We start from the raw sequence: 24,921 nt of genomic DNA, 5'->3' as shown, positions 1-24,921 counted from the left end.
TTTTTTAATATGAAAATTACTTGAAAAGACCAGGGGCCAACCCCACCAGGCAGCTCGGCCAGCCACTGGCCGTGCCGATCCTAACATTCCAGATGTAAGTTACAGAGCTTAAGTTCATCTACAAAAAAAGTAATAAAAATAAAATTTAAAATGGCACCTTCAACAGAACACAACGAGACTCCCGGCCATCCCGCGAGGCCCGCAGCTGGTGCAGGCCTACGGGGACGGCCCCTCAGCTCCGCTCCGGCCAAAAAGTAAACACAAAGCTAAAAACGGCTCCTCGGCGTTTGGGGAGTACGCGAGACGGCACTTCCCGCGGCGTCCCCGAAGGAGCGGCTTCTCTGCGGTGGGGCGGGAGGGGCTACCAAAACGGGGCGGCGGGCTGGCGGGTGGGCGGGCAGGGGCTGTGGCCGCAGAGGCCTCGCGGGGCCGCGGGGCGCCTAGTCCTCGATGACGATGGGCTCGTCGTTGACAGGGGCCGGCGGGGGCGGCCGCAGCGGCAGGGCCTGGCTCTGGCGCAGGGCAACCGGCTTGTAAGGCCTGCGGGCCGCGCGCTTGGTCTCCGAGGACGACAGCAGCTTGCGGACCTTCCTGTGGACAGAGCGACGCCCACGGGTGACGAGGGCGTGGTGGCCGCCCCCAGCCCACCCGTGGCCTGGGGAGGCCCCCACCTGGTCTCCTCGGTGGCCATGTAAAAGACATCGTCAGGGGCGTCAATCCAGTTCATCCGCCGCCGCTTGACGGGGGGCAGGGAGCCCCCCCGGATCAGCCGCACTTTGGTGGGGTAGGACTTCCCGTTGAGCAGAAGGTTCCGGCTTGGTCCCTGCGGCAGGGGGGGAGGCGTGAGGGGGGCCCCGGGGACCGAGGGAACCATGTGCATGCACACATTCGGGCAGGGGTCCTAGAGGCCCCCCACGCCTCGTTGCCGGCTCACTCTCTTACCATGTGCCTGGTCTGCCCGTGGTTCGCCAAACCTGACGGGAGGAAGAAGGGAATGTGAGGCCCGGCAGCCGGCGGGCAGGGACCTGGAGCCACACACAGCCTGGGCCCCGGGGGATGGGGGGCGGGGACGGAGGACATGGGGGCCTCGGCCTGCCCTGGCCCCGGCCCAGTCCAAGCAGCCCCCAGCTGACCCCACAGCTGCTGGGGCTCCAAGGACCACCTCTGGCCCAGCCTGGAGGACAGGGACCGCCATGGGCTTGAGGCAGGAGGCCCGGAGTCTCGGATCTGACAGCCCGTTCCCTGGCACGCAGGCTGCCCGCCCTCGACTGCTCAGAGACAGATGAAGCCAGGTTTACAGAGTAGGCAAGCCAACGCCGAGCCCGGCTGTGAACACTGTGGTGTCAGAAGCCCCCTGCAAGGTGGCCCCTGCTCAGACACGCTGCACAGACCCCAGCAGGCCATGCTGGGCTTTCTCTCAAGGGGATCCAAGCATCCCTCACTGACCCCGGGGGCTGGCTGCCTTGGAGGAGTGAACAGAAGCTTCTAGAAGAGACCAGGCCAGATGCCTCCACCTTATGGGCTGGGGCCTGAAGCTGCCAGCCTGTGCCAGTGGCCCCCAACCGAGAAGGCCCTGTCCTAGGTCGTGGCTCACATGCTCGCAGACCCTGGCCCGGCGACCCCGGGGCCACCCCAGCTCTACCGGCAACAGCGAGCGCAGACGCGGGGGTGCTCATACCAGTACAGGAACATGCCGTGGGAGCACGCGAGCCTGTCCTGCTGGGACTGACTCTCCCCAGACACGTTTCTCGGCCAAGGTCTGTGTCTTGGGGAGCAGCTGTCCAGCCCCCCCACAAACCACCTGCTAGCTGGGGGCGCCCGGGAGCAGGGCGGAGGGAGGGCCACCGCACCAGGCCTGTAGCCCCCCAGCCCGGTGCTACTTACCCAGGTAAGTGCCTATCAGAGCGCCGGGCGCGGAGGGAAGAAAACACACGGTTAGTGTGAGACAGTGAGCTCACGCACTGCCACGGGTCGACGGGCTGAGGAGCAGACGTGCCGGGGGGGCCGGGTTAGTGAACGAGTGCCCCAAGGGTGCGGCCTAGGCCCAGAGCTCAGCTCATGCCTGCCCTGTGGTGACCCAGGGGGCCGGCTGTGGCCTCCCCTGTGCAGGGCTCGTGCGCGTGGCCCCAGTGCCCCTGGAGGGGGGAGAGGGCGCACACCGACGACACCCTGGGGACCCGCATGCTAGGACTGAAGTAGAGAAACACACCAATTTGGATAAACTGAAGAAATCAAGGTTAATAAATTAACCTCGTTCACCACACGGGCTACCAAGCCCACAAGCGGTGTGAGCACGGGCTTCCGCTTTGGCGAGACGTGATCGGGGGTCCGCGGGGCGTCTGCCACAGAGGGCCGGCGAGTAGGCCGGCCCCACTGCTGACACAGGGTGGGTGGCAGGCCCTGGCAGGAGGGCTGGGGGCGGACAGCCAAGAGAAGAGTGGGCGGGCCCAGAGCAAGGCCAGGTTGGACGGCTGCTGCCTGCTGCCATTTCCAGGTCCCTGTTCCTGGCCAACCACCATGGGGGCAGGGGACTCTGGGCACGTCCATGCTCGCTGGCCCGTGGTGTCGGAGTGCCCACCCAGGCCCCTGAGCCTCCCATCACCAGGGGCCACGAGCGCATTCCTCCCGTCTCTCCCTCTGGCCTGCTTCCCCTGCCTCCCTTCCTCATGGATCCGGCCACTGGCTGACCCTGGGGCAGCCAGAGCCACTGAGACCCACAGGCCCCCCCACAGCCGCCACGCCACCCCTCTGTCAGCACCTCCTTCTGGAGCAGCCCTGGAGCCCATGGGTGACCCTTGCCCAGCTGAGAAAGCAAAGCAAGACCCTGAGCCGCTGCAGGGGGCGACTGTGGACAGGCCTGGATGCGTGGACACCCTGGACATTGACAGTGGCACTCGGGGCAACTGCTGCCCGTGCCCTCTCAGCCAGCCTCGGTCCCTTCCCCTGGGAGCCCCACCCCTGCAGGGCCGTGGCCTGGACCATGCCAAGAGCTCGGGCCTATCTGCCCCCACTGGAGAGGCCAGCGTCCCGAATGCCCCTCACCCCAGGCTAGGGCACGTAGGAGGACTATAGGCACAGCACGGGCAGCCACGGGAGCGGAGGACAGTACAGGCAGGCGGGGGCACCGGGGCTACCAGAGCACGGACAGTCCACTGACCGGGCACCGGGAGGGTGGGGACGGCCCGTGAGCCGGAGGCCCCAGAGAAGGACACGGCATGTGGGGGCCTGTGAGGGGCCCCTGCCCAGTGACGCGGGAGCGGGGGGAGCGTGGGGAGCGGCCCGGCCCGGCCCGCGTGGACTGCCCCGTGAGCGTGCCCCGAGCCGCCCGCCGTGCACCATGCACGCAAGAGCACAGCACCGCAGGCACCGCTGGGGGGCTTGCACGGCGCCCACGCCCGCGGCCGCCCCAGGCCTTACCCCTACTGGGCATCAAGAGACGCTTCTTCATGCTGCCTGCCAGTGCCCAGCGGCGGGAGAGAGGAGAGAGAGCACGGTCAGCAGGTGTAGGCCAGGTGGGGACGGGGCGGGACAGCCCAAGGCCGGCAGGCCGCACCGGCCGAGCACGCAGGCCCCGCCTGGCCGCCCAGCGGACACTCACCGTCTACGCCGTTGTGCTGTTCGTAGCTCCTCTTGCCCAGGATGGTGGGGGAGCCGTTGTTGATGACAGGGGCCGACTTGGCAGGGGTCAACCCGCCAAGCACACCAGATACGCTCTTCACAGGGTCGGGCTTGGGGGGGCGGGGATGGGTCTCTGTCGGGAGCGCACAGGATGGGCTTTGTGGGAGGCGAATGGCAACAAACGCCCCCAGGCCCCACTGTGACGGGGGATGACCGCGGGGCCCGCTGGGGCAGACCAGCACCAGGCCCGCACCTCAGGATGTTCTGGGAACAAGGAAAAGCCAGGGAGGGCTGGGCCCCACCGATCGCTGGGCACACGCCAGGAGCTCCCAGGCTCCAGACACAGCCCCCAAAACAAACAGGCCCATCAGAGGTGTCTGGGTCTAGGCCACCGGAGCTGATGGCAGGAGGCTGGCCGCTGGCCAGGCAACGAATTAACAGCCGGGCAGCCGAGCCAAGGACGTGTCCCACTAAGGGCTGGGCCACGGCAGGCTCAGGCTCGTACCTGCCAAGGCTCCCCAGCCCTTGGTGGCTCTCAGAACGGGGCACGGCCCAGGCCCACGACCCAGATCCTAGACACCAGATGACGCAAGACCCACTTGCGTGCACATGAACACACAGCTCATGACTCTGGAATGTCCTTCACAGAAGGTCAATCATCTCCGTGCCGGGAGGGGCTGACTCACAACCCGGCCCTGAGCCCAGCAAAGCAGCCAGCCCTGTGCCCTCCCGCCCCAGCGGCCGGTGGCTGAGCCGTAGCTGGCTGAGCCGCAGGGGTGCTCGCCGAGGGCACGCCCTGTGAGCTGCTGACCGGTGCCCGTGCCGCTCACGCAGCAACGGGCCTTCCTGTGGGATGGGGGTGAAGGACCATGCCGCAGGTGCCCACCATGGACGCCCATCCTGGGTATGTCCGACCCAAACCCTGGAGCCCCCCAGGTTCCCCCCATAGCAGTACAAAACCAGCAGGATGGGAGGGTGAGGGTGGTGCAGGGACCACAGCAGCTCAGGCCCCAATCGCCCCTCCAGGCCTGGTGTGGTGCGAGGGACCAGAGGGGCAGGCCAGGAGCACGGGGGGCGGTCGGCAGCAGCATGGAGGGTGCCCCCGCAGGCACCCCTGAACACACCAGCCACACTGTGCCGGGGAGGGGCAGGCTCACCGAGATACCGGAGCACGGCTTCCAGGGGCTTCCGCACAGCCTGCTTCAGCACCAGTGGGCTCTGGGAGGCTTCAGGCAGCCGGGCCGTGCCTGCGGGGGCTAACAGGTCAGGGGGCCCGGGGCGGGAACCCCACTCCTGCGTCCCCTGCGTCCCCCGTGTCCCCCACACGCATCCCCACCCCCACAGCACAGCCCAGGAGCTGGAGGCTGGGGGCCGACACTCACACTCGGCCTTGATAGCCGCACTGTTGATGGGCACGTAGGGGTGGCGGGCGGCGTGCCACGGGCGCAGGATCTCTCGGCACAGGCGGCGGGCGATGCGTGTCAGCTTGGTGGTGTGCAGGTAGAAGGCCTGTCTCGTCTTCATGGCAAACTTGGGGCTCCCGCTGCTCCGGGCTGGGATGCCGTGGGGGCTCTGCGGAAGGGGGCGCGCCGCCCCGACACAGCGCCATGACCGCGGGCCGCGCGCCCGGCCGGGCGTGGGGGCGGGGGGGGGCGCCCGCTTACCATGTTGCCGCGGTTTGGTCCTGGCCTCTCTCCATCTAAGCGGGTGGGCATTTTCAAGCCACCGTACTTCTTCCAGTACGTCCAGCAAGACGCGCAGAGGCGACACTGCATGTTAGGGGGACCCCAAGAATACCACTGGTAAGACTGGGCGGCTACGGACAACAAAGTTGGAGACAGACGGGTCCTTAAGCAGAACCGGTGAACAGCAGAGAGCATCACACAGCGTCGCCCGCCCGCCCGCCCGCCGAGCGCCCCCCGCCAGGACCCCAGGGCGGCACAGGGCGCCCGGCGCGCGGTGGGCCCCGAGGCCGGGGGCGGGCACTTACTGTAGCAGCTCTCACAGGCTCGGCCGGCCCCAGGGCTCTGGCCCGGCGCCCCCGCGCCGTTCACCACGCCTGCCTTGACGCTACCAGCGCTGATCTGGTTCGGGTTTGGCTTGTTACTTAGGGTGAGGGAGAGAGGGCGGCCGTCACAGGGCGCCGTGCCGCAGGGCTGCGGCTCCGGGGGGCGGGCGGCCCCATCCACGCCGGGCGGGCGCCGGCGCTCTCCCCCGTGGTCCTGGGCGCAGCTGCGGCCGGCTCTGAGCCCCGTCTGCACCCCAGCTCTGGCTGGCAGAGCCGTGCTCGGCCCAGAGGAGGACCGCGTCCCTCCCGCCCAGCCACGGCCCCCGTGGGCAGCGAGGACACGCCGGGCGCACTTACTAGTTGGGGATATAGACTTGCTTCAGCTTGCTCTCCGCCTCAGCTGCTTTCAAGCGTTTCTGGAAACAGCAAACGGAGGTCAGGGACCCGGGCGGGGAAGGGCTGCCAGTCGGGCGCAGGCGGGGGGCGTGGGCAGGGGGCGCGGGCGGGGGGCGCGCACCTGCTGCACGTATCTGTCCGTGGTCTTCCACATGTAGTAGTACTCGATGATGCTGGTGAGGGACTTCCAGGGCAGCTGCACAGGACGGGGCCGCGCGTCAGGCAGCAGGGCCTCCCGAGCAAGGAGCCCCACCGTGGCACCACCGAGCCCCGCCGGGCAGGACCCCTCCCGAGGACGGCCGGCTTGCCACCACGTGGCCCTCCCCAACCGGTGGAGGGGGCTCCCGCCAGCCCTGCCCGTGCCACCTGTGGGACCAATGTGCTCTGGGCATGGACGAAGCACGTCTGTGGTGTGGACGCAACGTGGAAACCTGCCTCGTGGCTCGCAGGACTCAGATGCCGTCTGTACGCTGTCCCCAACCTGCTGCTGAGGTGGCCACACGCTCATGGTGGGGTCCCAGCCCCGCAGCCCCACGTGTCTGGGCAAGCGTTCCCTGCGGGCCACCTTCTGGCTGCTCTCGCTCACCGTGTCTGGGACCTCAGCGAGTCCCTCCTACGTCAGACTCCGGAGTGTGGGGACCTGGCCCTCTTCTCTGCCCTCCACGGGCCTATCTACCTGTGGCAAGTCCCCCGCGCCTCCTGGAGGCTTGCTGGGATGCCCACCCGCGACCTGGGACATTCCTCCTCAGACGCCGGCCTGCTTGCCGTGTCCTGGCCCCACCCAGGGCCCCTGCCGCCTCCACCGACGCACTCCCCACGGGGCTCGCTGTGCTTGACGCGGCTGTCCCTTCGGGAGCGCGTGTGTAGTCTGGTGTGGCACAAGGACAGAGGGGTGTGCGAGGCCACAGGCGCTGGACGCTGGACCTGCCAGTGGCTCACGGAGGGACAGTCCTCAGTGGACACGGAATAAGGATGCGTCAGGACAGGCTCAGCGGCGTCAACAGAAGCCATCAGTGGCCACCGAGCCAGGAGGACCCTGGTCCTGCCCCGGGGAGGGGTTCCGCGCGCACGTCGGGCACTCACAAAGTCTTGCTGGATGTCTGTGAAGTCTTTCCCGTACTTCTCCAAAGCCTCCTCAAACAGGCTGGCCTCGGAGGCTGACCACTCCTCCATCTCGTCCCTGCAGAGCACGGGCCCGCCCTGAGGCACCAGCGCCGAGATGGCCTTGGCGACGTCATACACACTCTTGTGCAGCGTGTCCATGGCATGGAACTGTGGCGGGACACACAGGGTCACACAGGCCCGCCCACCCACTAGGAGAGGAGGATGGACCCGGGAGACAGCTGGGGGTCCGCAGGGATGCTGGGGGGCTTGCTCCCTGGATGAGCCTGCAGGGCTCTCGTGGAGAGCAGGCGAGACACGTCCCACGTGGAGCCAGCGGACACAGTCCACCCGTTTCCTCGCCCCTCCTGGCCCTGCCCACCCTTGCTAGCGTGGGAACCGGCAAGGAAACGTGCCCCGTGAGGGGCGGGGATGGGGCAGGCCACCACAGACCCCACCAGCACCAGCTGGGGTCCCCACTTACCAAGGTGATGTCCCGGGAGGCGGCTGCGGCGCTCATGTGCAGGCTGGGCTGCCGGACGGAGCTGCTGCAGTCCAGGGCTCGCGCAAAGGTGCCCACAGAGCTGGGGGTGGGGACGGTGACCACTGAGCCCGACGCGCAGAGACCCCCAGCCCTACGCAGAGCACACGAGACGGCAGGCCCTGGCGACCTTGCGTGTGGCTCCACTTCCCGAGCTCCTGGCAGGGCCCCCTCCATAGTGAAGGCTCGGGGTCCAGCTGAGAACCACGGGGACCCCTGCACCCTCACAAGGCCTCCCTACCGCTCGCCCAGCCCCAGGGCTCCACGGGGACAAGTGTGCCCTTCTTGGATCACTGCCTCCACTGTGGCCCTATGGCCCGGGTCTCAGGAGCCGTGTCCTTCCTTCTCAGCTCCCCCAAGCCCCACCCTGCTGCGTGCAGACAGCGGCCCACAGCCCATCCGGACAGAGACACGCGTCTCTGCCCAGTCATCCAGCCCCAGGAACAGCCCCATCTGTGCCCGGCAGCTCGGCCTCTGCAGGTACCCGGCCCCCGAGGGGTGCGGGCAGGCGACCAGGCCCTGCCTCTCAAAGCTGGAGCTGCCCGAGGACTCCAAGAACAGTCTCCGCGTCCAGGGAAGGGAAGGGACCCACCGGGCCACCACCAGGAACTGGTCAATCTGCTTGTCTATGAGCGGGTTGTGCGCCTCCCACACCTTGGTCTCCAGTCTGGACTGATCACGGCCGTCCTCCTCACCTGCAAGAAACAGAAGGGTGACGCCAACGAGACCCTCAGACCCCCCCCAGGCTCACACCAAGGCCTTTCAGAACGAAGAGTCTGCTTGCTTCTGGGGCCCTGGGGGACGGGCTGGAGGGCCACACGACCCCCTGCCTGGTGGGCCCAGGAGGCGAGGCTGCTGTCGACGTGCTTGGCACCCAACGCATTTTCCGCTCTGCGAACAGCACGCCGGGGCCGGCCGCTGAGGCTGGATGGGCCCGACGACAGGCTGGGGGCCCGCGCAGCAGGCGTGACAACGGCGGCAGAGACAGCTCGTTTGGGGTTTGCTGATCGAGCTCCGGATCCTGAGGCAACGCGAGGTCCCGCAGCTGGGACTCAGGACGCCGACACAGCTACGTCCAGCACGTGTGTCTGCTCAGCGTCCCGCCCTGGCCGCGCTCCACCCCGCAGACACCAGAGCTGGGCTGGAGCCCGCGATCCAGTGGACGTGACGGCTTCGGACAGAGGAAGCTCACGGGCAGAAGGCAGCACGGACGGCACAGGAGACGCTGGGGGGTTCACGCCCCTGCACAGCCGGCCAGCGTGAGTGAGGGACGCCCTGGCCCACGGCCACGGCCACAACCTCTCAGGCCTGCAGGCTGCCCATGTGCCGGTGAGCCGCTCTGTGCCCCTTGCTGGTGGGGGCAGCAAAGTCCAGATTGAGGTCGGGGACCCTCACAGCTGTGTCCCTCCGTGTCAGGGCCCAGCCCACCCACCACGGAGTCTGCGTGAGCAAGCGGCTCGGGCCGGGCTCACAGTCGCCAGGAAAACACGTGCTCCCTCGCCTCAGGGAAAGTCAGGCCTCGTGGCCCAGCCGGGGTCACGGCTCCCCAGCGCAGGGGTCCGGTTGCCCGGGACGGAGGCACAGGCTGAGTACAGGTGGGATGTTCCCAGTGTCGTGGGTGGCATCCTTCCCCAGGCGACCGTGTGTGACCCTCGCCTGGGATCCAACGCCTCCCACCATCGAGCCTGGGGGCCAGCCCATGCTAAGCCCCTGCGGCCACCATGCTGCTCCCACTTCAGTTTCAGACGTGCTGCAGGCGGGGGTGCCATCTCGTTCCCTGGGAGGGTCCTGAGCTCCAGGAGCAAGATCCCCTCGCTACAGCGCCCAGGAGCTCGCTCGGCCCAGGCCTGGGCCCTGCAGCCCTGAGGCTGCCCTCCTGGCCTGGCACCCAGGTCCCTGCCCGGGAAACTAAGGGCCTCGGACACAAGCCATTCGTTCCTCCTTTAGTCAGAGCAGCCGCCATCAGGACGGCGCAGCTCATGGTGGGGCACCTGCTCAGGGAAGCCCCCAGATGTGGCCCGGAGCCAGAAGGGGGGACGCAGGGCAGGACAAAGGGACCCCGTGTGCTTCCTGGTATCCTGGTGTGGCTCCCCCCACGCGCCTCCTCACAACCAACCACCCCGAACAAAAAACCACCAGCCGACACGGGGAGGAAGCCAGCGTGCGAGCGCACACGTGGGCACACACACGTGAATGAAGCAGCGCACACGTCAACACCAGACCAGCCTCGGAGAAGGGGGCCTCACACGCGTGGAGGAGAGCCGCAGGCCCCGGGAAGGGCGCGTGTCCTCTGGGAACAGCAGGCCCCGGGCCCTCGTCCAGCTGGCCCGACAGAGCCGCGGGCCCACAGACCCGGCTGGGCTTGGAGCAGGGACGCGACCCTGCCGCGCTGAGAGCAGCAGAGGACGCGGGACAGAGGCAGGGCCGGCTGCACAGAGGAGCTCACGGTGGAGCCCCCAGAAAGACGCTCAGGGCAACTGGCCACAGGCTCACCCACGGGTCCTACGTCACAGCTCACAACTACCTCGGCAGAGAGAGGAGCGGGAGGGGTGACAGGGGACGGGAGTGTGCCTGGTGGGAGGGCAGGGGCTGGGGAGACCAGCGGGCCAAGGGCCCCAGGCAACACCCGGCCGCGGATGCTCCAGGCCTGGCACCCCTGCACCAGCTCGCGGGAGGAGGAATGCGGCCGGCCAGGCGCAGCCCACGCTTCTCACGCCTCAGCTGCGACGGCCCGCGACGCCCACCAGCAGACACGCATAGCCTCCCCCTGCACAGGCCACGGACGGCACCTCCCACGGGCAGGAGCCGGCGACACGGGCAAATTCATCCAGAAAAGTTTTTTTGGAGAAAAGCTTAGGAGAGCCGCCGGCTGCCCCCGCGCCCACCTTCCTTCAGCAGGTCGGTGATGTCCGCCTGGTACCGGTTTCCCACGCGGATCTCTCCCTTATCGGCCAGCAGGGTCTTCTGCTGGGGGTCGTAGACTAGAGAATAGAAGAAGAAATCCTGAAAGACAGCACACGACGTGGCGTCAGCAGGCCGCCCGAGGCCCCGGTGAGCCCACCCCGCACATGGGGCGCCCGCGCTGCTGGCCATCGCTGGGCTGCAGCCCTGCAGGACGCTCGGGGAGCGACGCGGGCGCACGGGCTGCTCGCGTGCAGCCCCCGCAGATGCCCGTGCGCCACAGAACATTCTGGATGCGACGACCCAGTGGCCCACCCCTCTGACCCCCGCTGCCTGCGTGGGACATTCGGCCAGGTTTCTCAGAAACCACGCTGAGCTGGCCAGCGCCCGTGTGGGCTTAGGAGGCTGGGCCTCTGGCTCAGCCCGGATGCTGCCACGAGCCTCTGCTGCCCGACCCCCCGGAGGCCAGACCTGACACGACTACAGCACCTTCAGCACGACCAGTGGCCTGTCTGCTCACTCGTGAGAGCGAGGTGCTTCCTGAGCTAGAGAGTGGACACCGGCGAGAGCAGCCGGGCCTCGCCTCTGGGACGCACATAGGCTGCCGGGCTCAGCCCCAGCACAGGCGCTCCCAGCACACCGCACCCTGCCCCTCAGCGTCCCACGCCTTCTCTGAGCATTTGCCCGCCTGCTCTGCGGGACCGTCTGGGGGCCTGTCCCCTCCCGGCAGCTCCGCGGCCTCCTGCCTCCCGCCCCTTGCAGTGCACACAGGGAGGGCTGAGGCGGGGAACACGCGAGCCACAACAGGCCACCCTCCCCTCCGCACCCCGTCCACCCCCACGGACACACGCGTGTCTGGAGACATTTTCGGGGGCCACACCCGGGGCAGAGGGGCCTCGGGGAGTAGCAACCCACAAATACACGAGGTCCCAGCTCCCGTCTGTGGTATAGGAACGCGCCGCGGCCCCAAGCCCCTGCCGAGGCTGACGTTTCTGGCTTCACAGAAACAGAAGCCCTTCCCGCTGCCCGGCCAACACGGCTGCGGCTCACGAAGGTGAGGGTCCCTGTGACGCCCCTCCAGGCTGTGCCCCTGCCCATCCTCCAGGGCTGCAGGTGCGGCCCCGGAGACCCTGCGGCCAGCCTCACCTCCCGCTCCAAGTAGGACTTGAGGGACTCGGTCTCGTTGAGCAGGGTGACACTGCACTTCCCTCTGCAAGAGCGGGCACGGCGTCAGCGGGGCAGGGCAGCCCCTGGGCACCCTCCGGGCCGCCGGCTACCTGATGTGCGTGGCGGGCAGCGACTCCAACTGCCGGGACAGGAACAGCTCCCGGTGCCGCAGCTGGTGCTTCAGCTTCTCGGGCAGGTCCACCATCTCGGGGTTCTCCATCTCCTCCTCCAGCTCTCCTGACGGGCGGGCGTCCCATGAGCCCACCGTGCCCTGCCTGCGTGTCCCTCCCCCCAGCCTGGGCGGCTCCCCGCGGGCCGTGGCTCTTACCTTCCTCGCCGTTGTCGGCCCCCGGTCCGGTCTTGTAGCAGACGGACAGGGCTAAACGGACAGACAGACAGCGCCCGGACGGGGGTCGGCGACGGAGCACCGGCCGCCCACCCACCCAGCTGCCCACAGGCTGTGGGGAGAGGGAGCAGGGAGGGAGGGGTGGACACGGGGCCGAGGGCCTCAGAGGGGACAACGGGCAAGGGACAGCCTGGGTCAGGTCAGTGGTGTGTCCACCGTCCCACGTGTGCCGGCCCAGGGGGCCTCAGCCACACCTGCAGGGCTGGACCAACGATCCCGCAGGGAGCGCCCAGGATTCACGTGTGCGCGCGTCAGGGTACCGGGACGCCCAGCCCAGCACACGGCACTGGGGGTGCAGTGCCCCTGGAGGCACAGTGGAGGTCTGGGGCGGTGTGCGGGGCGTGGGGGGCCATGCAAGCGCAGGGGCGTGCAGAGGTCAGCCACGGCACGGGGCTCCTGCACCTGGGCAGCCCTGGGTCTCTATCGGGGTCTCTCAGCCGCCACGTGGCCCTCTGCTGCCCCCCTGTGGTGGCTGAGGGAAGTCCCCGGGTGCCTGGTGCAGACGCTGCCGGGGCTGCCCGGGAGGGGCGGTCTTGTTTGCTCCAGGGGCGTGGGTGTCCACACTGCCGGCCTTGCGCCTCCCTGCCCACTCGCTGCCCCCCAGCCTGCGGACATCACCTGTGTCCAGACATCCCCCAGCCAGCCCACCTTCTGCTCACACCTGTCCTGGGACAGCACGACCGGCCAGGCAGCGTGGCCCGTCAGAGCCGCCCTCAGCAGGGGTGCAGACAGGCCCCAGGAGTGGGAAGGGCTTGGGTCCTATGTGCACCCCCAGGACACTGGGAGAGCTTCCCACAGCCCCGTGCCCCCCGCCTCAGCACTCCAAGCCTTCCTTCGGGCTCAGCCTCCAGGAGCCCGGGGAGTCACAGCTGGGGAGGCAGCCTGTGTGTCCTGGACCACCGTGTCCTGGTCCTGGACCCCACATCAGGGGCTCCGCCCCCCACCCGACCTAGCAGCGAGCTCCGGGCGTCTAGGGAGGTCAGCTGTGCCTGCCATTCTCCCAGCACAGAGGGTCCTGCTCTCAGGACAGCTCTGCATGGGCATACAAGGCTCGGGGAAGGGGCTGTGGCCACGTGTGCTGTGACCTGAGGAGACGGTCCCAGTTCCCTCCAAGGGGTCAGGACTGAGCTGACAGCGGCTGGGACATCCCACAGAGGCGTCACTGCTGCGGGTGACCCATGTGGCCCGGGGGCATCTAGCCTAGGTTGGGGCTTCTGTCTCTGAAGAAACCCTGTCAGTTGATGGACGGGAAAGGCCAGAGGCCTCCGACGGAGCAGTGGGCTCCCCGGGTCTCTCCCTCCTGCTGGAAGAAGGGCCCGCAGAGTGACTGCACACCCGCCCCTGACACTGGGCTGCAGCACGGGCACCACAGCGGGCGGGTCTCTCCTGCGCTGCACCAGCAGAGCTGGCTCACAGAATGTGGCTGCTGGGAAAACCACCAGAAGACTCAGCGGCCAGCACAAAGTGTGGTGGCTCCCAGAACGCAGAGGGAAGGTCCTGCCCGGGGACAGACCCCATCATGCACCCCACTATAGTGCTCTGGGGGACCCTCAGGACCACTGCCTCTCCCCCACCCCCACCAGCTCCCATCACATAACACCAGCCCAGTGCCCTCCTGGAGCTGACCTCCATGGTGCCCCACAGCGGCAGAGCCCGGCCGTGGGGACACTGTGGGCCGCGTGTGCCGGGGCTAGAGACCGTGCCACTCTGGGCCGGGCAGCGGACACAGGTGAGGAGATGCTCAAGCATCAACACCCCAAGTCAACAGTGACCCCCGGGTCCCACCGTTTACGTTTCATCTACAACTGGACACAGGCCACCGGCATCATGAGTGCACAGTGGCCAGTGAAACCAGAGGGGGGCATAAAGCGCACCAAGGCCCAGGCCCACAGCCACCCCACGAGCCCAGACATGGCCCCCCGCTGTCCCCTGGGAAGCCAGGCAAGGCCAGACAAGCACCAGCTCGGCTGTGCACCCCTGTGCGGTGCAGGGCCTGTCCCAGGGCCCCGCTGAGCTGTGCTGATCTGCCGGGGGCCCCTAAATGCGCCTCAGTGCTTCCGTCCCTCATCCCTGAGGACCTGGGAGACCCGGTCCTGGACCCACTGCCTCCAGCCCCTCTAAGACCCAGGGTGGAGGCCGTTGTGGCCGGGATATGCAGCCTCTCCCACCATCATGATGGGGGACAGGGTGGGGTCCCCCCCAGCTAGGCCATCCTGGCTTCCCCGTGTCTGGATCCCCAACCCAGAGGGACAGGTGGGGCCCACGCCCGCCCAGACACACCGGATGAGCTCATGAGAACAGCACCTGTGCCCAGGTGGGACGGCCTCTTAGGCCAGCACCGGGGGACCAGCGGCAGACAGACTCCACACCTGCTTGGAGCCGTCCTCCCCCGACAGAGGCCAGAACCCCAGCCCAGGCTGAGGCAGCTCCCACCCCAAGGATGGCGATGCTGGGAATCCCCCCATCACGGCTGGCTGGAGGGGCCACGTGGGACCCTGGGGCATGGAAGCAGGTGCGGCCCAGTCCCCAGACTGTGGCTTTCTGTTTGCGAGTGGGGACACTAGCCCCTGGCTGGGAGCCCCTCACGCCGCAACTTCTGAGACTCAGGTTCCAACTACAGACGGACTCTGTCTCGAAAGCACAGCTCCAAGCAGCACTGACAACCTTCCAGTGGGGGCCCCGCCCCTCCTCTCCCCCGCCCACAACATCCAGGCAGTGCTCCCCAAGTTAACCCTGTGAGCAAGAAACCCCAGGGAGGCGCACCAGGCCGGCGGCCCGGAGAGGCCTCCAGGACCCCAAGAGCCAACCCTGGGGGTGGGGGGCGCAGGGCAGGTGGGAGCCGCAGACCCAGCTGCGCCCTGGGCCACCCCCGTGGGAAAGGCCGAGACTCACTGGCGTGCTTGTCTGCCAGGGCGATGAGGGTGCTGGAGATGTCTCGTCTGCGGTAGAAACACACCACCTTGGCCTCCACGTTCCCGTTGGCCGTCTGCAACAGCAAAGCAGGGACTGAGAACACACGCCCCCAACGGACCGCCCCCAGCAGGGACCTGGGCTGGGACCTGTGACCCAGGGAGGGATGCACGATGGACCTAAGCCCAGTCCGGGCTCCTACCCACCCTAGGTCTATCTTCCCTCCACCCCTGGTGCCATCTGCGGACACAGCTGACCCTAGCCCACAGGCCCAGATTCACTCCCGGTGGCCTCTGTGTCCCTCCCATAGGTCTTGCTTGCTCAGGGCCAGAACCTGGTGGACATCTGGTCACCAGAATAGGACGACCATGACCCGAGGTTGGCCAAAGCCTGCCATCCCCTCGGCCCCTGGAGCACCTGCCTTCCGGCATCCCTCTGGGCCTGACCAAGGCCAGCACACCCCTGAGCTGACCCCGGTGTCGAAACGGAAGCAGCCAGGGCCATCCGGAGGGCTCAGTCTGGTAAGCGTCATACTCTGGAGTTCAGTTCAGGTCCTGATCGCAGGGTGGTGGGATCGAGCCCCACATTGGGCTCTGTGCTCAGCGGGTGTCTGCTCGAGATCCTCTCCCCCGCTTCTCCCTGCTTGTGCTCGCCCTCTCCCAAATACATCCATCTTGAAAATAACCCAGAGGCAGCCCACGAGAGACTGGAAGCGAGCGGTCGACGCCCGCGCCCTGGGGAGAGGCCTTTACGGACCTGCATGGAGCTCCACAAATACGGGAGGAGAACAGAACGCTGAGGGAGAGTCTCACAGGAAGAGGGGACCTTTCCTCAACTCACAGGGTAATGAGTCTTCTATACCACGACTCCGTACAACTCAGTGCCAGCATCTCTATCATTAAAATCGTCTGAAGTTTTAGTTATTTAATTCTGTGAAGCCGACAGTCCTTCAAGAAGTCTGGGACTTTCTGCGGGTGAGCACGAAGGCCAGGCGGGACCCACTCTTGGCCCCACACACTTGCACACACGCGCAGGGGTGGGCCCCGACAGCAACCGCCCTCCAGCGGGAGAATGGAAACTCTCCTACCGAGTATCAGAATGGGGGGCACCAAGAATGCTGGGGGGGCACCCAGTCGGCAGCCCACAGGCACCAAACCGTGAAAGGCGCCATTTGCCACAACAGCTACAGACCTGGGGACGCTCTGCATGCACAGGCTTCCTGAGGCTGCCCCATGAAGGACCCCGGATCACCACAGATCTCGTAGGAACGGTTCCAGAAACTGCCCGTTGGGGTCCAGACGAGCCGCGTCCACAGGGCTGGGGATGCCCAGGATGGTCATCAGGGCCACATGGGCATGGAGGACGAGGTCGGACCCATGGCCACCGAAGCCTCATCCCTGGGGTGGGATAGGATGACCGCCCTGTGTCTGCAGGGCACAGCCCGCGGCCCCCACTCAGGGCCCTGCTGGGGTCCCTGCACCCCAGCCCTGGCAACGGGCACTGCCCTGCACAGCCTGGGTGAGGCCTGGCTCAAGCCGGGCCCTGGAGACCCAGGACACCCAGGACTTCCTCTCCCAGGAGCTCCCTTGCTGGCACTCAGGACTCCCAGGAGCCCCACCCAAGCTGCGGTCTGCACACATGGAGGCAGGAGGCTGGCAACTGTCTCCTGACACGAGGAGAGCGTGCAGGGAGGGGACAGGCTCTCTGGGCGGGTCTCAAGACCCTCCCGGTGGGGGCCACAGCCCCAAATGGTCTAACCTTCAGTGCTCTGTCGTATCTTTCTGAGATTCCCACATCCCAGGCGCCAAACCAGATGCCGGTCTTCTAACACTCCAGGACTCCCTGCCAGCCTCTGCTACCTTATGGCACCTCTGGCCTGGCTGCCACCCCACATCCCTCCCCAGGCCCCTGCTCCTTTTCTTCCAAAACAGCAACTTCCGCCAGCGCTGTGCAGACCCACCCAGCTCCGAGGAGAAACGGCAACAACTACCCTGAAGGCCACAGCCCAGGGTCACTGCGCTGATGCAAGCCAGCTCCACAGGGCACCTCATGAAAAGGGACCCAGCGCGACAGGACCACTGCCGTGGGTCTGCAGAGACTCCCTGTTTACGGAAAAGGGGCAGAACACGGTGCCCCTGCCCCCTGCCCGCCAACACCCCCTCTCGGGTGCCAGTTCTGCCCTGCCCCACCTGCCACCAGCCCCCACCTGCCGTGCAGCCCAGCCCTCGTCTCCCGCACTCCCTACTGACCGCACGCTGGACTCTGGGTCTCCGGGGGCACCCTCAGCTCCTCAGCTAAGCCCAGGTTCTGGTTTTATTCCCACCAACAGCTCCGGGTCCTCCTTCGCACCCTGGACTGCCGCCCACCACGTCCCAGGCCCCTTTCTCTGCAGCACCGGTGCTCCTGCCAGACCCTTCCTTTCTCCTACAACTGGTCCCACCAGCGCGAGGACGTGGCTTTCCACGTTCAAGGTGTCCTTTGAACACATGGCACCTTTGAGCAGTTCTTCCTGTGCCTGAGGGGCCCATGGGCGCAGTGGCCCCACTAGGAGGGCCTGCAAACAGACCTCCGGGCAGCCCCTGCTGGAACCCGGCCCGTGAGGTGGATCTGAGTCCACTTCTCCAGCCAGGACTGAGCCCCACATCCCACGGGGCAGCAGGAGAGGCTGGTGGGGCCCGGGGGCTGAGGACGCACCAGCCCACACTGTGCCTGCAGACCAGCACCTCCTACCTGGCTCAGCCGCCTCCACTGTCCACACTCTCTGGTGCGGGGAGGGTCCCCCAGCTGCCTGCCCTGACCTGACCTGTAACGGGGCTACAGGCACGCAGACACAGCGTCAGCTGCAGCCACTGCCAGGCCGGGCCCCAGCTATCTGCGTCTCACTGTCCCCCACTGGCCCCACAGGTGGTGCGACTGCCATCTCAGCATCGGAGCCACAGCGAGGGTCAGAGGCCAGGCTGGCCTGGTCAGAGAGGCCACCTCCAGCCACCTGCTGACCCAGCCACCTGAGACCCAGCGTCCACGGCGACTGCAGGGTTGGCCCCTTGTGGCCCCCCACCATGCTCTCCACTGCCACGGTAGGAGTCCCCGAGTCAGCAGTGCCAACAGGTGGGGGGGTGACCACGGGCTCCTGTCCAGCTGTGATGCTGTGCACCCCTTCTCCAGCCGTCCCTGGCAGGTGGCCAAAAGCGTCCCACCAACAAGGCGCCTGGAGGGCACATGTCCCAGCGGGGGCCCCATGATGTCCTGGCTGCCTCCCTTGGCCCTGCCACCTCTAGCCCTAGCCCTGGGCCTTCCAGGAGCTGCCAGGCTGCTCCAACCAGCCTCGAGGGCACAGGCTCCCGGCCCCCCATGTGGCACATGCAGCAGGAGGCTCTTGGTGAGCAGGGCCAGCGGGTCAGGGCTCAGCTGCGACCCAGTCTGGTCTTCGGGGGACCAGCACCCTGCCCACCCCGCCCCGTCCTGTGTGACCCAAAAACCCCCAGCCACACAGCCTGAGGTCCGGGACAGAGCACCACGGGGGACGACAGGTCTCTCCCTGGGGAGGGCCCCTCCCCCGGCAGCCCCAGCACCTCAAGGCAAGGAGAAGCCGCAGGGAGTCCACTGACCCAGGGCCGCACCCGCCTCTCCCCTCGCGCTGCCCAGAACACCTCCAATCAGGAGGCCAGCAGGAGAGGCAGGGAGTGCGGCCGGCAGTCTGCAGGCCTGGAACAAGGGGAAAGTGGGTGCCTCCGAGTGGGAAAGAGGCAGCAGGTGGACAGGAAACCCCCAGCCAGAGGGACCCCACAGGGCGTCCACCCCAGACATGTGCCAGACGTCCCTGCCCTGCTCAGGGCCCTGCTGGACACACCCCTGTATGAGGTTGCAAGGACCTCCCTGCCCGGCTCTCCAAGGAGAAGGACCCGGGTCTACGCAAGTGATCCTGGGGACAAACGGACCAAAGGGTCCAGGGTCAGCCCTGAGACCCCAGGTGGCACTTGAGCCCCCAGCCCTGCAGGCCACACGCGCACACGCTACCTTGTTGAGCTCCTCGATCCTGCGGATCAGGTACGGGTTGCTGGAGGAGTTCTCGAAATAGACGTAGTCTGCAACAGGAGGAGAGAGCGTCACCCCACAGCACGGAGCCCTGGAGACCAGCGGGGCTCTGACCCCCCCCATCCCCACGCCCTCAATTCCAGGGGCCGTGACACAGGAGGGAATGGAGGAGCTCGTGCCCCCAGCATCTCGGAGGGAAAAGAGGGAACCAGAGACATGCCGGTGGGTGCTAGGCACGGGTCCAAGATGAGGGGGAGGGGGCCACCCCCAGCAGAGGCCTGCAGCCACCCGCGCTTTCCCAGGGACCCACACCAGCGGTCCCCAGTCACACAGGCCGCAGCAGACAAGCGAGCACAGAAACCAGCAGGCCTGGAGCCCACATCAGCGTGAGGGGGGCTGCTGGGCCCCTGCATATCCTCCCCCGGCCCCGTGCACCCCTGGCAGTGAACGGGGAGACCAGAGCTTCCTGGGCAGAGGCCAAGCTCACTGGGACGGGGACAACGTCAGGTGCCGGAGGAACGAGGTCCAGAGATCCTGCCGCCACCTGCCAGGTCCCCCAGAACACCACGTCATTATGAGCGTCCCTCCGGCTCCACAGCGGGCGGCCTGGCTCTGTCTCAGGGAGGCTGGCAGGCTCCCACGGAAGCCCAGGGCAGCCACGAGGCCGCACGCCGCCCTGATGTTGCCGGTGCTCCACGGCAGCCAGGGCGGAGTCAGCGCTAGGAAAGGGCCGGGCTGAGGTCCCTACCAGCCGGCACCAGGAACGCCGGCCCCCGTCCCCCGCTGCTCACACGGAAGGCCCGCAGGCCCTCCCCCCACAGCTCTGCAGAAGACGGGGGGAGGCTCGTGGCAGCTGGAAGCCGCTTAAGACCTGGCCACGGCCAAGTGCCACACCGAGCACAGCCTCTGCCGGAGGACCTAGCCCAGCCCCACCCCCACCAGAGGTCCCAGGGTACTGGGGGGCCCAAGCGAGCACCTGCCTTGCACACCTGCCTGCGCAGGTGGAATGACTTTTACCTCGTAAATCGTCACTCAAAAAGCCATTTCTATGCAAAGTTACAAAACTTCCATTCTAAGAAACGCACGTGGCTCTCCCGAGGCCTCCGGGGCCTGCGGCTGGCCGTCCGAGCAGGTGTACCCCGCCCCCCCGCGCCCCCACCCGTCCCGGCGGCCGGCCACAGCCCGGCGAGCGCCCCTGCCATTCACAGAACTGCAGGCTTCAGGCGAGCGAGCTTGGCTGCGGGTACGTTACCTGTTGTCAATGACGAAAGCGACGCGAGGAGACAGAGAGCCCGGCGGATGCCAGCACACCCGGGAACACGCGCGACGCAGAAATGCCAGAGGGAGCAAAGCTGCTCCTGAAAATGGGCCGTGGCGGCTCAGCCTCCGATCGGGGGGCAAGGGAGAGCGAGAGACGCTGCGAGGGCGTGCGGGGCGCGGTGAGCGGGAGCCGGGCAGGAAGGGACGTGCGGCGGCTCTGGGCCAGAAGCCTGTGGCTCGGGGGAAACGGGGCAAACCCAAGCTCGTGCCAGAGAACGGGCAACCCTGTGCCCGTTGAAGAAGTCAGGCTCCAGGGCACCGACGGGCTCGGTCCGCAGGGCCTCTGCCTCTGGCTCGGGTCATGCTCTCTGGGTCCTGGGATCGAGCCCCACATCGGGCTCCCTGCTCGGCGGGGAACCTGCTTCTCCCTCTGGCCCTCCCCCTGCTTCTGCTCTCCCTAAAATAACAATCTAAAAAAGAAAAAAGTAAGGGGGCATCGGCCCATGGATTTAAAAATTCTTCCAACTGTAACCACAAAGTAGAAACAGGCACAGAAAGAAAAGAGAAGAAACGGCCCCCCAGGCCCAGGTGGCATCCCTGGGGACCCCAGGCAACACCAAGGGGGGACCCGATGCCAGTCCCATGCCCACTGTACCCGAGAGCAGACGTGGAGACCACGCGGGAACTGACGCAACACCGCAGCCCCCGGGGTCCGTCCCAGAACGCAGGTTGGGTCAACGTCAGAAATCACCGCAGGGGAACGAGGAAGGCGGGCCGCGCGGTCTGAGCAGACGCAGGGACACACACGGTGCGGATAGGAACTCTCCAGCAGCCTGGACAACAGAGGACACCGCCAGGCCGGCCACAGGCGCCCAGGGAGCCCTCGGCTACCCTCACACTGTCGCTCTCCTCCCAAGCAGGAGCACGCCAGGCACAGCCCCGGGCAGCACTCCCCAAGTACAGAAATCCCGAGTCTACATGGAGGTGACTGACACGGTTGGGGGGAGGGGGCGCGAGCTCGCGGGACACATGTGGCACTGAGGAGCGTCCCTTCAGCCAAGGGCCCACGGTCCCGGGCAGGGACCTGGGGACAATGAGACAGCAGCAGGAGAAGGGAAGGGACAGCTGCCCACACAGGACCGCCGAGGGGCCGCAGGGCCACACGCGGAGTCGGTCTGGGGCCCACAGGGCAGAAGGCTCTGCCCGAGACGCCAGGCAAGCACTAAGGCGGCATCACCACACCACAGAGCCTCCATCAATGACGCTGGAGGGAGACGGTCAGAACTGGGCACGGAGCTTTAGCTGACAGGATTGTCTGCGTCACTGGGATCCAAGGTCACTGCCCTGCGCCGTCCAGGGCAACCGTGACGCCCGCTAGTATGGACGTGTGGTGCTGCTGACACGTCTCACCGTCACGTAGGACGAGAAACCCACGCAGAGTGTGTGAACAGCATCACAGCACAGCGGCCCGTCCCGCGGCGCCCGTGGACCCCGGCGACAGTCGGCTGCAGCCTGGGCCCCGCCCCGTGCGCCCTTCCCTCCTGCTGTTCCGCCTGGCACGGCGGTAACCACCACGGGAGGGGCCTGCACTGCCCACGGCGCTGACCGTCTCGCGCATCGGGAAGCAGGGCCCCCGCGTGCCCGGGTCCGGAGGGCCCGCTGCAACCCTGGATGAGGCCCCGTCCCGGCACTCGGGGTCGGCCCAGCTGCGCCTCCCGCCGGAGCGCGGGCCACACGGTCGCCCCACGGGGCTCCCAGAGCTTCCGGCGCCGTTGGCGGTCACCACAGCGGCCTCGCCTGGTCAAGGTGCGGCTCGGGGGCAAGTGCGCCAGGTCACGCAGCCTCACAGGACGGTCAGCAAGCAGCTTCTGAGCCACACGGGAGAGCGGTGGGTGACAGCGGCCCTTCTCCTTCCCCAGAACTTCAGTTCCTCCCCCGGATTTAGGGAATCGCAGTACGATTTAACCCCTGCCGCACACTGGGCTGCCGCAGGGCAGCTGAGTCGAGCGAAGATGAGATCTACGCGGGGTCGGAATCCACAGGGCTGAGGACAGTGACGCGCACAAGGGCGGAGGAGGTCACGCCGACCCGCAGGTCCCATGAGGCAGGAGACTCACCCGTCCCCCATGAAGCCCCCAGCCCCCAGCACCACTTCTCTGAGCCCTCACGCAGTTGGGAGCCTCCCACGGTTTCCGCTCCGTCCCGCGTGCCACACCTGTGCCAGCCGGGGTGCCCCGGAGACACGGCCGGGGCGGCCCCCCACCTGCACCCACGAGCAGGGCCCCGAGGCAGGACAGTCTCTGGCCACAGCGCATGGTGGCCCCCCACAGCGTCGGAGCGGGCTCCCCGCCACGAGCTGGTGGCCCCACTTGCATCTGCGCTGGGCCGTCTCCTCCCGACTTGCCCGACAGCACGCTCGCGGCCGCTGGTCCCCGCAGGGCCCTTGGACGCACCGCTCCGCGCGGTCACGCCACTCGGGAAGCGGCTCTGCGGGCCGAGGAACGTGGGGCAGGAGCCATGGACGGCAGCGCGTCTCCTTTTCTTCCGTGGAGAAGCTCCGCTGGGACGAGAGGCTCCACCTTAAATCCTACACCTTTCCTGATCGCCGCCCGCTCGCAAGCCGGGTGAACGCGGTGACGCCAACACAGACGGCGCTGGCTGGCACAGCAGCCGTGGCCCCAGTGACACCTGAGCCGAGCACACAAGGACGCGCACACCGCTGGCGTCCGCGTACACACTGCCTCCCTGTGTTCCCGCAAGGGGAGGTCACAGCACAGAGACCGGCGCGGCACTCCGAGTGCTGCAGAGCAGGACTGCGTCCACGGACTCGGGGGCAGCATGGTGACAGCTCGGGTGACATCGGCCGCACCTGGGAAAGTTTACCGTGACGCCGAGACAGGAGTCTCCTGGAATTCTCGCGCGTGGGACACGCCGCAGGGGCCACTCTCCGCAAACAGCCCGCAGAGAGCCCACAGCGTCCCCATCAAAACCCCACGGGCCGACCCAGAGCCACGTGAGAGACGCAGACATCACAGTGGGCCAGACGCGTCCGAGAACACGGACCCGGCCTCGCGGCTTCCCGGGGGAACCAGCAGCGGGAATCGCAGAGCCACGGGAAACCAGTATGACGAGGGAGCCAGCCCGTCCTGTGAGAAAGGACACCGGCGATGGACGACAGGGCACTCGTGAACGTGCAGAAAAGAACGGAGAGCTTCAAACTTCACGTCGCACAACATCCAGCCCAACACGGATCACGGGCTTGACAGTGAGACCCATGGGGGGCGCCAGGGGGGCACAGTCGGCTCAGGTCGTGGTCCCGGGGTCCTGGGACAAAGCCCCGTGTCGGGCTCCCTGCTGAGCACACACACGTTCTCTTACTCTCTAATAAAGAAAATCTTTAAAAATTTAAAAAAAGGGGCGCCCGGGTGGCTCAGTGGGTAAGCCTCTGCCTTCGGTTCAGGTCATGATCCCAGGGTCCTGGGATCAGCCCCATATTGGGCTCCCTGCTCAGCAGGGAGCCTGCTTCCTCCTCTCCCTCCGCCTGCCTCTCTGCTACTTGTGATCTCTCTCTCTGTCAGATAAATAAACAAAATCTTAAAAAAAAATAAAAACACAAAACCACAAAAATTTTAAGAAAACAGGACAAAACCTCTGTGAGGCTGATTCCGGCCCAGATCATAACGGAGGAAGCTCGGCGCGGCTCACGTGGGACTCCAGAATCACCAACGAGCTCTCCCGACTCGACGCTAAGAAAGGAAATTACCCGATTCTTAGAGCAGGACAGAGGCCTGCGCGCGCCTGAGAAGAGGCCCCAGGCGGCTCTTCGCCAGCGGGACCGCAAGATGCTTGCCGTGCAGCGAGCGACCCAGTCCCAGCGTCTTCGTCCTCCAGAAACCAGGACGTGTCTGCGGAACTCACCCCAGAGTCCACGCCAGCTTCCCCTGTCGTCACCAGAGATCAGAGACGGCGCTCCGGGATCCGTCACCTGCAACTCCAGGATTCGGGCTGAGACCCTGCCTCCCCACGACGCCCCCCGCCCCACGACAGTCCCCCTCACGCGACCCCAGGGCCCACGCACCCTGGAAGGCGGCCTCAGCAGACACCGAGTCTGGAGGAACCTGGGCCTCCCAGCGTCCCGGCGTCCAGGGCGAGAAAACTCAGCGTGTCGTCCACAAACGGGCCGGCCTGTGGCATGTGCCAGGACGGCCCAAACATGCACCAGCCACCGACACGGAGCCTGCCTCAGAGGGCATGTCTGGGGGACTCCACCTCCGGGACTCTCTGCTCAGCGGACGCTGGCGACCCCCGGGGCTGCGGACATGCTCTCCAGCACCCTGGGGCACGGCTGGCAGACGGGCCGACCCCGGCAAACCTGACCGTGAGCACACACACAGCACACACCCAGCCACGGGACGGCACAGGGGACGTGCACTCTGCCACCACCGCTGACACCAGCTGCGACCACCCAGGGTCAGGGTCTGGGGGCCTGACCGACACGTGACCCGCTGCCGTGCAGGTTCCGGGTCAGAGATGCCCGACTCAGCGTACGTGGCCGGCACCTGGAGGAGTACCCCGACA

The 24,921-nt window shown here is 67.0% G+C and overlaps 1 protein-coding gene across 4 annotated transcripts in view; it reads right to left on the bottom strand.

The window, feature by feature from the left end:
- Nucleotides 1-67: 67 nt before the first annotated feature.
- Nucleotides 68-24,921, bottom strand: part of MTA1 (metastasis associated 1) — a 30,670-nt gene continuing 5,816 nt past the window's right edge. The window contains exons 2-22 of one of the 4 annotated variants that reach the window (XM_047737300.1): nucleotides 19,066-19,133; nucleotides 15,031-15,124; nucleotides 12,061-12,111; nucleotides 11,843-11,969; nucleotides 11,712-11,775; nucleotides 10,550-10,667; nucleotides 8,257-8,359; nucleotides 7,608-7,707; nucleotides 7,106-7,294; nucleotides 6,144-6,218; nucleotides 5,984-6,042; nucleotides 5,609-5,724; nucleotides 5,283-5,434; nucleotides 5,001-5,190; nucleotides 4,776-4,865; nucleotides 3,599-3,751; nucleotides 3,418-3,453; nucleotides 1,885-1,896; nucleotides 943-974; nucleotides 672-823; nucleotides 68-591 (exon numbers count right to left, since the gene is read on the bottom strand). In XM_047737300.1, coding sequence (XP_047593256.1) covers nucleotides 441-591; nucleotides 672-823; nucleotides 943-974; nucleotides 1,885-1,896; nucleotides 3,418-3,453; nucleotides 3,599-3,751; nucleotides 4,776-4,865; nucleotides 5,001-5,190; nucleotides 5,283-5,434; nucleotides 5,609-5,724; nucleotides 5,984-6,042; nucleotides 6,144-6,218; nucleotides 7,106-7,294; nucleotides 7,608-7,707; nucleotides 8,257-8,359; nucleotides 10,550-10,667; nucleotides 11,712-11,775; nucleotides 11,843-11,969; nucleotides 12,061-12,111; nucleotides 15,031-15,124; nucleotides 19,066-19,133 — 2,132 coding nt within the window. In that variant the 3' untranslated portion in view covers nucleotides 68-440. Of the gene's footprint in view, nucleotides 592-671; nucleotides 824-942; nucleotides 975-1,884; nucleotides 1,897-3,417; nucleotides 3,454-3,598; nucleotides 3,752-4,775; nucleotides 4,866-5,000; nucleotides 5,191-5,282; nucleotides 5,435-5,608; nucleotides 5,725-5,983; nucleotides 6,043-6,143; nucleotides 6,219-7,105; nucleotides 7,295-7,607; nucleotides 7,708-8,256; nucleotides 8,360-10,549; nucleotides 10,668-11,711; nucleotides 11,776-11,842; nucleotides 11,970-12,060; nucleotides 12,112-15,030; nucleotides 15,125-19,065; nucleotides 19,134-24,921 lie in introns of those variants that run through there. The other 3 variants (XM_047737301.1, XM_047737302.1, XR_007128674.1) reach the window with 3 other exon arrangements.

This window comes from Lutra lutra, chromosome 7, assembly GCF_902655055.1.
Source record: "Lutra lutra chromosome 7, mLutLut1.2, whole genome shotgun sequence".
In the NCBI taxonomy this organism is placed as follows: domain Eukaryota; kingdom Metazoa; phylum Chordata; class Mammalia; order Carnivora; family Mustelidae; genus Lutra; species Lutra lutra.
The sequence above is the reverse complement of the archived record's forward strand: the minus strand, read 5'-3'. Positions and strand labels throughout refer to the sequence as shown.